Source organism: Conger conger, chromosome 1 (assembly GCF_963514075.1).
Source record: "Conger conger chromosome 1, fConCon1.1, whole genome shotgun sequence".
NCBI classification, from domain to species: Eukaryota; Metazoa; Chordata; class Actinopteri; order Anguilliformes; family Congridae; genus Conger; species Conger conger.
Genome location: NC_083760.1, coordinates 68,902,914 through 68,916,059, shown reverse-complemented (window position 1 = coordinate 68,916,059; position 13,146 = coordinate 68,902,914). Strand labels below are relative to the sequence as shown.

Sequence of the window (13,146 nt, the reverse complement as noted above, 5' to 3'; positions counted from 1 at the left end):
TAATCCGCACGTCACAGATTCCTAGTTAATAACACCATTACGATCATTACCATACTTGCTCAATGAGATGCATAAGCTTAGCCTACTTTTCGAATGTTACCATCTAGATTTCAGAAACATTTCTGGTAAAATAAACTTGCACCAAGGTGTGACTGTAGTTCTATACCCAGGATCTGAAGATGCAGCCTCCTGCATATATTGTAAACTGAAACTAAATCCCAGTTTTGCCACTGACAAGAGCTTTGATGTGTGGAAAGTATCTTATTTGGCGATACCTTCTCTGTCAAACATCCCAGCTGCTCCCTGAAACTGCTCACCCTTCTACTGTCTACTGTGAAAAAGTCACCATTCCCATACGACCGGTGTGGCTGGAGAGCTCCTCACCTTTTCGTCCCTTTGGAAGGTAACCCTCTTGAACTCGGGCCGTCCTCGGCCCAGCCGGTGTGTCACCTTGTCCCTCAGCAGGGACGTGTAGCCCAGGTGTTCATAGATAGGATTGGTGGTCATCTTTGCGATGTACTCTGCAGCCTTGGTCTCGATGTAGAGTGTGATCAGGGCATCCGTCACCAGGTCATGGATCGACTCAAATCTCTTATCCCCGACAAAGTGCTTGCCATCATAGAAGAGTCTGTAGTTCAGAGTCTGATTTGCGAACCTTCAGACAGAGACACACCACACAAGACAGTGAGAGCTCTCAATAGAGAAAAAACCTAAATGATCATTTCAAATTGCATGGCAGACTACTGAAATAGTACTACTATACTGCAAGGTTGTACAGTGATGACCTCTGATATGCAGAATAAATATGAGCCAATGCTTGCAGAAACACTTTGTAAAAAAAAAATGCAATTGAAATACATGTGGAAAGAGTTCAATGTGCATCTTCAGCGTGTATATCAGAGTATGGTACCTCAAGGCCAGTGTATAGGATCCTGGTTGCCTTTGGCTTTCTCGAATTAGATAGCTTCCTTCAGCCCCACCCAGCAACTCATCTGCCTGATCACGAGAAATCATGGCATGGAACCTGAGCATAGAGGTTCATGTATAACAGTTAGAAATAGACCCTTGACAACAGCACAAACTAAATGAATCACACCAACGATCAATAACAGACACGTTTAGAAAATGACAACCCAAAGGATGATCACACAGTCTCATACTTACTCTCTGCCATAATACTTTGGTCTGTTCTCCATCTGTAATGAAAATTTCATTGGAGTGAAGGAAGGATAAGGGTTAACCATTGCTCAAACTTATCTCAACTCACACTGACCCATCACACAAGAAGTCTGCACTGGAGAGGAAACTAGGGCCTCAAGTGAAATATTCCACTGATCAATAATCAATTATTCAATACTGACCTCCAGAGAACAGGTCATCCTCTTGGGGCGAGGTGCTTCCTGCTGCAGCTGGTACACTGTTCAATACAAACAAGAACACAACACACTGCTCATTACAAAAAAGGACACAACGATACACTGTTCAATACAGACCAGGACACAACACACTGCTCATTACAAACAAGGACACAACAACACACTGCTCATTACAAACAAGGACACAACGATACACTGTTCAATACAGACCAGGACACAACGCACTGCTCAATACAAACAAGAACACAACACACTGCTCATTACAAAAAAGGACACAACGATACACTGTTCAATACAGACCAGGACACAACACACTGCTCATTACAAACAAGGACACAACAGCACACTGCTCATTACAAACAAGGACACAACGATACACTGTTCAATACAGACCAGGACACAACGCCCTGCTCAATACAAACAAGGACACAACAACACACTGCTCATTACAAACAAGGACACAACAATGTACTGCTCAATACAAACAAGAACACAACAACGCACTGCTCAATACAAACAAGAACATAACAAACAAGGAGGTTCAGCTGTTTTTCAGACCAAATGTCAGAATGGGGAAGCAATGTGATGACTGTGGAATGATTGTTGGTGCCAGACAGGATGGTTTGAATATCTCAGAAACTACTGATCCCCTGGGATTTTCACACACAACATGATTTGATCCCAAATGAGCAGTGTAGTATTTTTCATTAATTTTTTCTTGTTCTCTTGCTCTTTTTCTTCTTCTTCTTCCTCTTCTTCTTCTTCTTCTTCCTCTTCTTCCCCTTTTTCTTCTTCTTCTTCCTCTTCTTCTTATTCTTCTTCCTCTTCTTCTTCTTCCTCTTCGTCCTCTTCTTCTTATTCTTCTTCCTCTTCTTCTTCTTCCTCTTCTTCTCCTTCTCACCAGCTTTGGTAGCTGGGTAGTAATCAGGCCAAATCCTCCTCCAATACAATTATCACAGCTACCAGCCACTTGGTGGTGCTACTTGGTGGTGTTTTATTCCTCAAATATATCCCGTGCCATAGGCACAAATATTCTCCTCGTCATATCATATGTTGGTATATTACATAAACTGGATTTGCTCATTTTATTAGCTGCAATGTTGAAAATGTGCATATTAGCCAAAGTAATATCTTCTCGTCTGCCTTTTCTTTTCAAATAATAAATTAAAAAAGATGTTTGCAAACAAAAAGTAAGCTATACAGACTACGTCCCATACACCGCACCCCACAATGTCTTGCCTGTAACCTAGTGGCTTAGGTACATAACTGGGGGGTGGGAGGTTGGTAGTTCAAGCCCCGGTGTAGCCAGGTCTGCACAGCTGTTAGGTCCTTGAGCAAGGCCTTGGGGTTAAAGCATCAGATAAATCACTAAACTATTATAAACTACTGCAGGAGTGAAAATAAACATTTCCCCCACTCAGTGTCCATCTAGTATGAAGCTTTAGGGAAAAATCTGATACCACAGTTTTTACACAGATGTTCTGTGAGTTGGCAGAATGTACAAGTTGAGGCAGCGTGTTATAGGATTAATGATGGTGCCATATTGTGTTCCATTATTTTAGCAGTGTAGAATATTGTACTATGCTAAAATAATGGACTAGAGCAGAGTGTGTGTCCAGTATGTTGTGATATAGTCCTTTTTTAACCAGCAGCTGGTCATCCTTGTGGGAGCCTGTGAACCCCTGTCAGCAAATTTGTGTTTTTGTGAGAATGGCTCAAGCTAACCAGCCTAGAGCTGGACAGCAGCCATCAATAGAACAAGGACAAACGCACACTAAAAATAGCCCTCAGCTACACAAGTGAGGACAGAGGGAACCTCCACAACTCACAAGCTGAGAGCCAATTCAGCCAGAGCAGGGAGGATATGATCCAGTAAGCAGCCACACTACCCTTCTGCTGCAAACTGCTGAGTGCGGCAGGGTTGCTAGGCATATACAGTATATGCGTGGACTTAAGGAACACAAGCCTGCAAGGAGTGTTGGTGTTCCAGAAGAGGGCACTCTTCCCCTCTCTATAAATGTAGAACCTGAGTGCAGTGTTGGGAGTGCTGTACAGCACTGAGAGATTTTATTGACACACTGATTTGTGGCACCCATAGTAAGAGTAAGCTTGTTGCCCATTGTGTCCTGATTACCCCTCTTTTCAGTAACAATGTAATTGCATTAATTCTCCTCATTTTAGTGCCTTGAAAAGAGAACAGAAACATTGAAATAATTGAAATAAAAAATGAAAGTGAAAATGGATATGATGATGTGTTGGCCTAATTTGCAAGACTTTATATTGTGGATGATTTTTATCAAAATTGGGTATCTATGGCCATTGGTTTTTGGGCAATTACGTAGGTTATGTTAACCCGGGTCATTATTCAACTTATGAGCCATTTGGAGTGTATGAGTGAGTGCAGTGTATTAAAACTGACTAGGTGTGGAATAAAAATATGTAATAAATAATAACAATAGCAGAGGAAGAACAACAAGAAGAAGCTCTACACTAAGCAGACCTTCCTGAACAAATAAATAGTGCATGTTTAGCAACTGAGTGTGGAAATAGTTTATTTCCTTAGATTTTCAGTGTGGCACTCTTATTCCTTAGGGAAGGCGGTTAAGGCTGAAGCATAGCTGTTCTGCCCTTGAGCAAGCTATGCTATTGTGTAGCTCTAGAATGTGTGACTCAATATGCCCACCTGGATAAGGTTATCCATTAAATGAATAAGTATTGCAACACAGCGTAGAATGCCCATAAGCCATTGGTTGCATCACAAAAAAACGGTCTTCAAGACCTAGAAAACTTCTATTTCGCCAAAAGGCAAAATATAGCAAGCTGGCTGATCCTCTGACATTAATCACGATCAAATGCTCAACCAGCCTCAACAGGTTTTCATCTTTGAACCTACTCAAGTTGTAAAAAATACTTTATTATACCATCAAAATATCCTGTGTCAGTGTACGAATTTCTCAGTTTTTATCTTGTTGCCAACATACCAGTTACATATATTTACAGCATGAGTACTTGCCTATAACAGTTTGGTATGGACCCTGACCTCAAGGGCTATAGTGTTGCTGCTTTATATGCATTATATAAAAAGCCTAAATGCCTGCACAAGATGAATCAGATCACTGTAGCTCTACCTCTGAGGTACCATTCTCAGCTGAAAAGCAATCCTCCCCCAGCCCTGAAGCCTGCAGGACAGACACACATAACAGGATACTCACAGTAACACTTCCATATTGGTGGCTGATAGTCCTCAGGATCTGAAGAAAAAACAAACACAAGAAGCTGGTTAAGTTGAGGGATCCTGAACAGGTCTTGAACAGATTCATAGCAGAAACCTCTGTGTAGTGTTTGGTTTATGTGTTGGCTGATTTAAACAGATAAAAGATATAAAAATGTCAGAGATACTGAATGCCTACTGCATTTATTACTTGCAGTGATTCTTAATTTACATAACCCCAAATGGCTAGTTAGCTGCTTCAATATTATTTCCATGCTTGGAAGAGCTGTGCACAGTATGTTAATATAGTAACAAGCCTGCAAGCTGATTACAGCAGTTACCATTGAATGTGTGGACTGCATCAGTTTATATACTATACTAGCACACATGTATTGTTAATTTTGTAAATAGCAAGAAAGTAATTTCATACATTTCAGCAGAATTTTTACCTGTCAATGGAAATTTAGGAAAGTTCATAATGTTCAGCCTTATTTATGTAATTTGTTTTACAGCTACTATTATAATTAAGCTTGTCTTTATAAAACCTGCTAAACAAATAATCCTCTTTCTACAACAGTCAACTGTCTCAAGTATGCATAGCTTGGATTGACACTGAGTGCAGAGAAATGTTTATTTTCACTGCGGCAAGACATTGTGGGGTGTGGTGTATGGGACATGGGAGCGGGTGGAGCTATAATTGTGGTGCCGTCTTTAGTCACAAAGATTGATTGCCAGAGTGATTTATTGGCCTGATAAGCTTCACAATACTCCAGGAAGAAAGGTGAAATATGTGACTGTGTAACCAGACCAAATTTACCAAAATGGTGGCATGATTTAGTCATCCTTGAAATCAAAATGAATTAAAATGATGGTTTAACACACTTGGATTATGTGTGTAGGGAGAATGCACATTATGAAGGATGACAAGGATGACTAATGATGTAGAAAACCTTTCATGCGAGCAAAATACAGTTTTTTTGGAATATCTGAATCAGAAAATTAATCATATGGAAAATGTGCAATTAGATTGAACTAATTCAGACAAATGATATGACCTCTACAGAGGTAAATTATACACCATCTTTTAGAATACATTGCAAGGTTCTGCAGACTGCAAATCCACTATAAAATTGGTCCGTACTGCAAATCTTACACAATAGCCTGTTCCTTGGGAGAAGTCGATTAGATAAAGACTAGATAAAGGGTGTGTGTTGTAATCAGGCCCTCTCTGCGGTAATTTGTTAAGGCAGAGTAAGGCTGAAATAAAGATAGATCACATGCAACTCCCAAGTGGGTCTAACTGGCTCCCTGTGGCTGAACAAGATAGGCTTAGGACCGATTTGCATCTCAATTGCCCTTTTTTAATGTAACATATTGCCTATAAGATTTGTATATTCCTGCTACATTAAGAAGACACATTTTACTGAACCCCATGGGGTAATTTGTCCTCTGCATTTGACCCATCTTAGTCACCTAAGAGCAGTGGGCAGTCACTGTGCGTTGTCTGGGGAGCAATGTGAGGTCAAAGGCCTTCCTCAGGAGCCCAACACCGGTGTGGATATTATTGTTGCTATACTAGGGCCTGAACTACCAACCTCCTGGGTCCGGGTCACATACCTTACTACACTACAGGCTGCCCTCACATTATGAGGTTTTCTGGAAAAGGCTATTATCTCACCATTTTATTAATAATCTTTTCTTCAGTTTTTCAATAGCAGGAACCCCTGCAAATTCACAGGCTAGGCTGATAAACAGCTGAATTGTTTCCTGTGCCCTGCCCGTTTTTTTCAGAGGTCAACTATAATTCAAGCGTATGAATTATAGAACTGAGGTAAATTTAAGAATATTACATACATGTCTCTCTGGGTTCAAAGGGGTCATATGCCTTCCAGTTCTATGCAGGGAAATCAACGGGCAAATCTTAACGCATGCAGACAATGAATCATAATGAAAGTTTAATACACAGGCCTTACATTTAAAAAAAATTCTCCACCGAAATAAGATACTAAAGTGGCCAACCTCCTCGTGCTCTTCGGTGTTAGACCTGGATATGAAATGCACAGCGGCACACATAATTACACACTTGGGCATGTGCCCAATGTATAAAAAGATGTAAGCAAACTAGCTGCAGAAATGTGTGAGAGTGAACACGGCCTAAAGACGGTGTGTGTGGATTTAACTGCGAGAGGCTCCGGTCCCTGATGGATTCTCGTCTTATTTCAGTCGGAGTGTTTCTCTGTCAGCATTTTCAGACCACCAGGCATCAGCACATTTCCCTCCCGCCACCAGCCTTTACACAAGCAGGGAGTTTCTGAAGCTGCTTTAAAAGACAAGACTGGACCGTGTGTTACAATGAGCCGCGTATAGACAGCAGTGCATGGGTCTGCATGGACCACATTTCCACCTGCTTCTCATAAACTTTTAAACAGTTGCCTCGCTCATGCAGAGAGAAAAGAGGGAGAGCAATGGCAGTGGGAAACACATAGGAAACATGACTGCAATGACAAACATTGTACACAGGACAGACGTACTAGCTAAGCAATATAAAATCGTTTTAAGAGTGTAGTTCATGAAAATGTATTTTACAGTGGAGCTAAACTGAGCAGAACTACAGGACCAGAAGCACTGAATTATGAATTCTATTGATGAAAACCACAATTAAAAATCATTCTGAGCCTAACAAAATACCCATCTTTTCACACAAGAATGCTTTGAAGGACACAAACTAGTTTATGCCTGCATTTTCCGCTTTAATCAATTCATGCTTAAAGACTCTATTACGAGAAATATAATTAGTTGTCCCAGGCAGCGCAATCTCTTAATTAAAATTAAAATGACAGTGCTTTCAGAAAATAGTCGGTGTCTGTCTAATGAAAAAAAAAAAACTTGTTACACTCAATGCCCACTCCATCACCTTCCCACAAAACATTCCCCTAGAAACTCAAAATGTATCACTATCTCTGTGAAATGTATTGGACTTTGGTTTTCAGCTGTGATTCGATTTGTTACTGTATATCTCTGAGATACCGTCACTCTGTTATTAAAACATTCTGAAAGAAATGTTCAACCAGAGTGCAACTGGAAAACAAAATTTGTTTTGGTCAATTGCAAAACCTCCTCTCTTGCTTACTCTCTTCTTGTCCAGCTAAATTTCTGAAGCCATTTCAAACAGTTATTGTGGAATACAGCTGTCTGGTATGTTGGCTCACAGCAATGTTTTCCTGGAGGAGACACTTATCAATTCCACTCCAGTCCTGTGTGATAAAGCCATTTCTCTTATCTAAAAAGGAATGTGAGTGCAGAGCAGAAATCTCAGATTCACCCAAACATTTTATTTCGACGCTGCCTTCTGCTCAAGTACTGTATATATGAAGGAATTCTTCTTAAAGTCTCTCCTAAAGACATAAATGGCAGACATGCTTCCCAAAAATAAAGCATGGCTAGAATTAGTGGCTTGGAGGGGGCAGATCTCATGGCTGGTTCTGTAAATACAGTGCATTACGAAACTCTCTCTGCCTTCCACCGGTTTCTCCTTTCCTGACCTCCATTTGGAGAGCAGCCTGTCAGTTTAGCTTCACACCAGATATACTGTGTGTCAGATCTGTCTGAAGCTTCAGCCTGCGAAAACGTGGCTTCGTTATTCCACAATTATAGGTCTTACAGGGCCGGTTACTGAAAGCCTTTGGTTTCTGGTACGTCTGATGATGATTTAGAACACTGAAACAGTTCAGATAAACATACTGCAAACACACAGCTACAAAACACCCACACATACACAGAAACACAAACTCACGAAAGCACACATGCACACACACACACACACCCACACACATACACACACACACTGACCATGAACATTACTGATTCTACCAAGGAGGGAATTTAGTCCTGTAGAGAGGCCATCTGGTATTACCAGTGATCAGTTACAGCAAAATAAACAGAGTATACTCTGAGCTCTGTGGACAGACTTTCACCAATAATGACACACTTCTCCGTGTCCAGCTAATTTACCCCATACAGTATGTGGGCATAAGGAAATCAGAGCAGTGTTTCACCAGGAGACATTGTGTCTGTGTGGGGCATCTTAGTGAACACAAAGATTACAGCAACAGACTTTGTGATTTTGTGACCCTGAAAGAAAGAAACACAAATAAAAATTCACGTAACAGGGTGTTGGGCCACCAAGCATGGCCATGTATGGCCTGCATGTGCTGTGGCATTAGAGTCTATTAGTGTCTGGAAATCTACAGGAGGAATACAACACCACTCTTCCAGGGAAAGTCAAGCAGCTCACACTTTGTTGATGGAAGTGGAAAATTATGTCTCAGGCATTGCTTCAGAATATCCCATAAATGTTCAATTTGTTACATTTAGACTCTGTGACTGAGAAGGCCAGTATATGTGGTAACATTAGTGTCATGCCTCAAACCACTGGGTGACTATTTGTGTTCTATGGTTACTCTGTGACTGTTTGTACCCTACACAAGGGCTCATCTTGACAGACATCCCATTGAAAGTAAGAAACGCTATAATACAGGGCGAAGACTTTCTTTTATGTTATTCATCCTTTATTTACCCACTGACATAAAAATCTATTTTTCAAGGAAGAGCCCTGGCCACATGATCAATCAATACTATAAATAAAAAATAACTTGACATTGACCTTGCCTTCTAAGGGTGTAAGAGCACCTAGGGCATGGCTGGAAATCCATCCCATACCATTAAAGAACCAGCAGAATCCAGAACCCACTATCCATGTACTGTAGGCAAATATTCTTTAAAGTATGAATGCTAATAGATATAAAAGATGACGATATAAAGAATATAAAGATAGAAAGATAGAAAAAAGATAGAAAAGTCAGTCAGTATTAATTATTTATAATGATATATAATAACATTTTTAATGATAAACATGAATAAAACTGATGTAACCAACAGATCCACCTATTTTGTATTCCGTATTATTTTGACCCCACCCTAAATCCTCAACCTAGCACTTTACCCAGCCACATTGCTGATATTGTTGATATTTCTGCAAACAACAGGTTGAGAAGAAGAGAGGAGCCGGGCTGGGCTCTGTTACACTGTGTGAGACCCCCTGGCAGGGTGGCAGCAGCTACCTCAGAGCTGCTGCTATTGTTGGTTAGGGGGAAATCCATTCTCTCTTAATCTAATTCTCAGGCTTTGGTGATGAATGGCGGCTCACAGCACGTCTGCAGCTGTGATTAATAATGCATGCAGAACGGCTTGATGCATGATGCATTAAAAGGCACAGACAGCGGAGGCGGCCCAGTCATTGATGCAAGGCTCTCCTCCCTCGATTTGCTTGCCAAGTCATTGTTTCTGTCTTGCTTGCACAAGCTCCTTACAGCACTGATTCCACTCCTGGAGGGCGTGTCTGCTGGTTTTGGGTATATTTCAGCATTTCAGGGCATATTTTAAAGCAACGATTGGCTGAAGAGCCCACAAACCTTCTATCCCAGGTCGAAATTGGCTGCGGATTTAAAAGGAAGGCACACAAACCTGCAGTCACTGCAGTATTCTAGGGTGTTAGTTTGACACCCAGGCCTTACAGTACAAAACTGGCAATTGTGTGCGTTTGCTTTGCCAGGGCTTGCTGGGCTCCCCTCTGTTGTAGGCGACACTGTTTTCATATTGAGAAAAAGACACGTTCACAGTTACAAACTCAAACATAGGAGAGGTCGGTCAGTTTAAGGGTGTATGTTCTGAGAGACAAATATTGTAACATTATTATAATAGTCAAACATGAAAAAAAATAATTTGAGGGATTTATTATGAAATACTACAGCTTTTGCCAAATGAATCAATACAAAGATGATCTTATAAATGGTTTTCGCCCCTTGAAATCTCATTCCATTATTGCTGTAATTGCCTTTCATTCATGCAAGGATATCTGAGCACTTTCAGTTCAGGTAAGAATATTCTCCTATCAGAAAGAATAAATTGCAAAGTGATATTAATCGAACTGTCAAGATACAAGGGCTGCCTTATTATCAGAAGTGGACTACTTAAGATTCATACATCACAACCATTTGCCAAAAAAAGTGAAGAAATGAAAGCCGTGATTGATAGGCCATGAATTTGCCCTTAAGTCCTCAAATTATTATAATATAATTATAATCCAACTGAGACAGTGATGGACTGTGCATGACTTCTGTGCTGTGTGCAAGCCTATGTGTGTGTCTCTGCTCACATAAAGCATATCAAACCATATCAAATGTTCCTTATTCCATCTGACATTCCTTTTTCATCTTTTTCTTTCTTTCACTACAGTGCTTCTGAAAGCAAGCACATCACTGTACAATACAATACACATCACTGCCTCTGAAAGCAAGCTGCCAGCAAAAAAAGAGGTAAATTAATGTATACAGTAGTTGGTTGATAAACCCCTCGAGGGGTACTGTGGTAGTGAAATGCTTAGATTCTGAGACTGAATGCATGGCTGCAGAGAATACAATAACCTCCAGTTTCCTGTCCAATACTCACACACTCCTACTGACCAAAACTGACTCATTCACCACTCCACCTATTTATCCAATACACTACCACTGCCTGCACTACCCAACACTCACTCATAGTACAATACACTACCACTGCCTCCACTACCCAACACTCACTCATAGTACAATACACTACCACTGCCTCCACAACCCAACACTCACTCATAGTACAATACACTACCACTGCCTGCACTACCCAACACTCACTCATAGTACAATACACTACCACTGCCTCCACTACCCAACACTCACTCATAGTACAATACACTACCACTGCCTCCACAACCCAACACTCACTCATGGTACAATACCCTACCACTACCTGCACCACCCAACACTCACTCATGGTACAATCTGATGTACGGTGCACAATTTCTCACTCACAATAATTTCTCACTGAAGACTATTAACTCTCGCGGACTCATAAATATAGCCATTTCAGTGAGAGGAACCACCGCCATGAGGCCTGAAACTCAATCCTACATGGCAGCATCAATCATAATTCACTTTTGGCTCTCTCCACATGAAAACAGAGAGTAAAGCAAATTCCAACTGAATAAATCAATAATGTAGCAGAGCTGTATTTCGAAATGGCAGCGTGCCATCACAGATAAGAACTGAAGAGCCCAAAGATTACAGGGCTAATCCTGGAGGGGAGCTGCTGATGTATTCTGCAGGGACTGAAATGACTACACTTCAAATACAAATATGTAGAAATTATTATCATATTAAATATGTGCACGTGAATATCATCCTAAAATTGACATTGTGATCCCTCCACATTATAATCTACTCAAATTATTCAAGTGTACAATACAAATGGTGGATGTTGATATGCATTTGTTATTTGAAATGTGTCGGTCTCTCTATTTAAAGACTGAATTATTGTTTAAGCTTCAGTTAAAAGCCACTATGTATTTAAAAATGAGCCTGAAAAAAGGGTTGTCTCATGTAGGCTACACACCAAGTCACTGGCCTTTCTTTAATATACTTGGCACATCCAGTACTCCCCTGCTGCCTATTTTATCAATTGGTACATTAATATCGTCATAAAATTGAGCTTGCATGAAACTATAGACTTTACATACATTCAAAATAGTTAAATGACATCATGTCTCAATAAACCAACCCTCAGTATCCTTGCGGTACAGTTAAATGCAAAAGTACTGGAATAATGACACAATTTTTATTGTTTTGGCTCTGTAACCCGCGCTGGATTTGAAATAAAACAGTGAATAAGTGGATAAAGTGCAGACTGTGATCCGTGTAGGAATTACAGCCATTTTCAAACATAGCCCTCCCATTGAGTTAAGGATAGATGAGTAAGGGGTGATGGAAAGCGGAAAAGTATGGAGAAAAAAAGGAACCCCCCCATATGTGAAACATGGAGGTAGTGTTATGGCTTGGGCATGAGTATGACTGGCACTGGCACTGGCACTGGAACTCGCTCACTTGTCTTCACTGATGTGACTGCTGCAGCATCGTGGATTCTCAAGTGTACAGAAACATCTGCTCAGGTCCAGCCAAATCCGTAAAAACCCTTCGGACGACTGCATTGATTCCTGCAGACCCAGACACTTGTTGACTGTTGTTACGGAGAACTGGGTTTATTTTGGACAAACTCTTATTTCTCTGTTTATTTGTGGTGGCACTGTTACAAGTGTAACCACAGCCAAAAAATACCCTTCAGCAGCCGTTTCTACTGCTGGATCCAGTGTGCATAATTTGGGCTCATTTAATCATTGACATTTGAAGGAGAAAGAGCTGAGCACAGCAATATATGGTACAGTTTATGCCTCATATTAACCACAGATATGTGTATGTATTCAGTTCAGAGATACATGCCGGATACAAGATTACTCTTTGGTTGTTTCTGCCAGAACAACACTCTACTAAAGTAATGATACCCTTGTGGCAACCACTCAGTCCCTGGCAACGTTGCACCCCACCTCTCATAATTACAATGGGGGGCAACATGAGTGGCAGCCCTCCATACCACAATCAGAAAATACTTTCCTCTTAAAGAAGCAGTGGTCAA

The 13,146-nt window shown here is 40.7% G+C and overlaps 1 protein-coding gene across 1 annotated transcript in view; it reads right to left on the bottom strand.

Moving 5' to 3' along the window:
• Window positions 1–13,146, bottom strand: part of chn2 (chimerin 2) — a 35,612-nt gene that overhangs the window by 19,571 nt on the left and 2,895 nt on the right. Inside the window, exons 2-6 of the mRNA XM_061240255.1 lie at window positions 4,589–4,627; window positions 1,362–1,417; window positions 1,165–1,196; window positions 911–1,024; window positions 385–655 (exon numbers count right to left, since the gene is read on the bottom strand). Of these exons, the coding sequence (XP_061096239.1) occupies window positions 385–655; window positions 911–1,024; window positions 1,165–1,196; window positions 1,362–1,417; window positions 4,589–4,627 (512 nt within the window). The remainder of the gene's footprint in view (window positions 1–384; window positions 656–910; window positions 1,025–1,164; window positions 1,197–1,361; window positions 1,418–4,588; window positions 4,628–13,146) is intronic.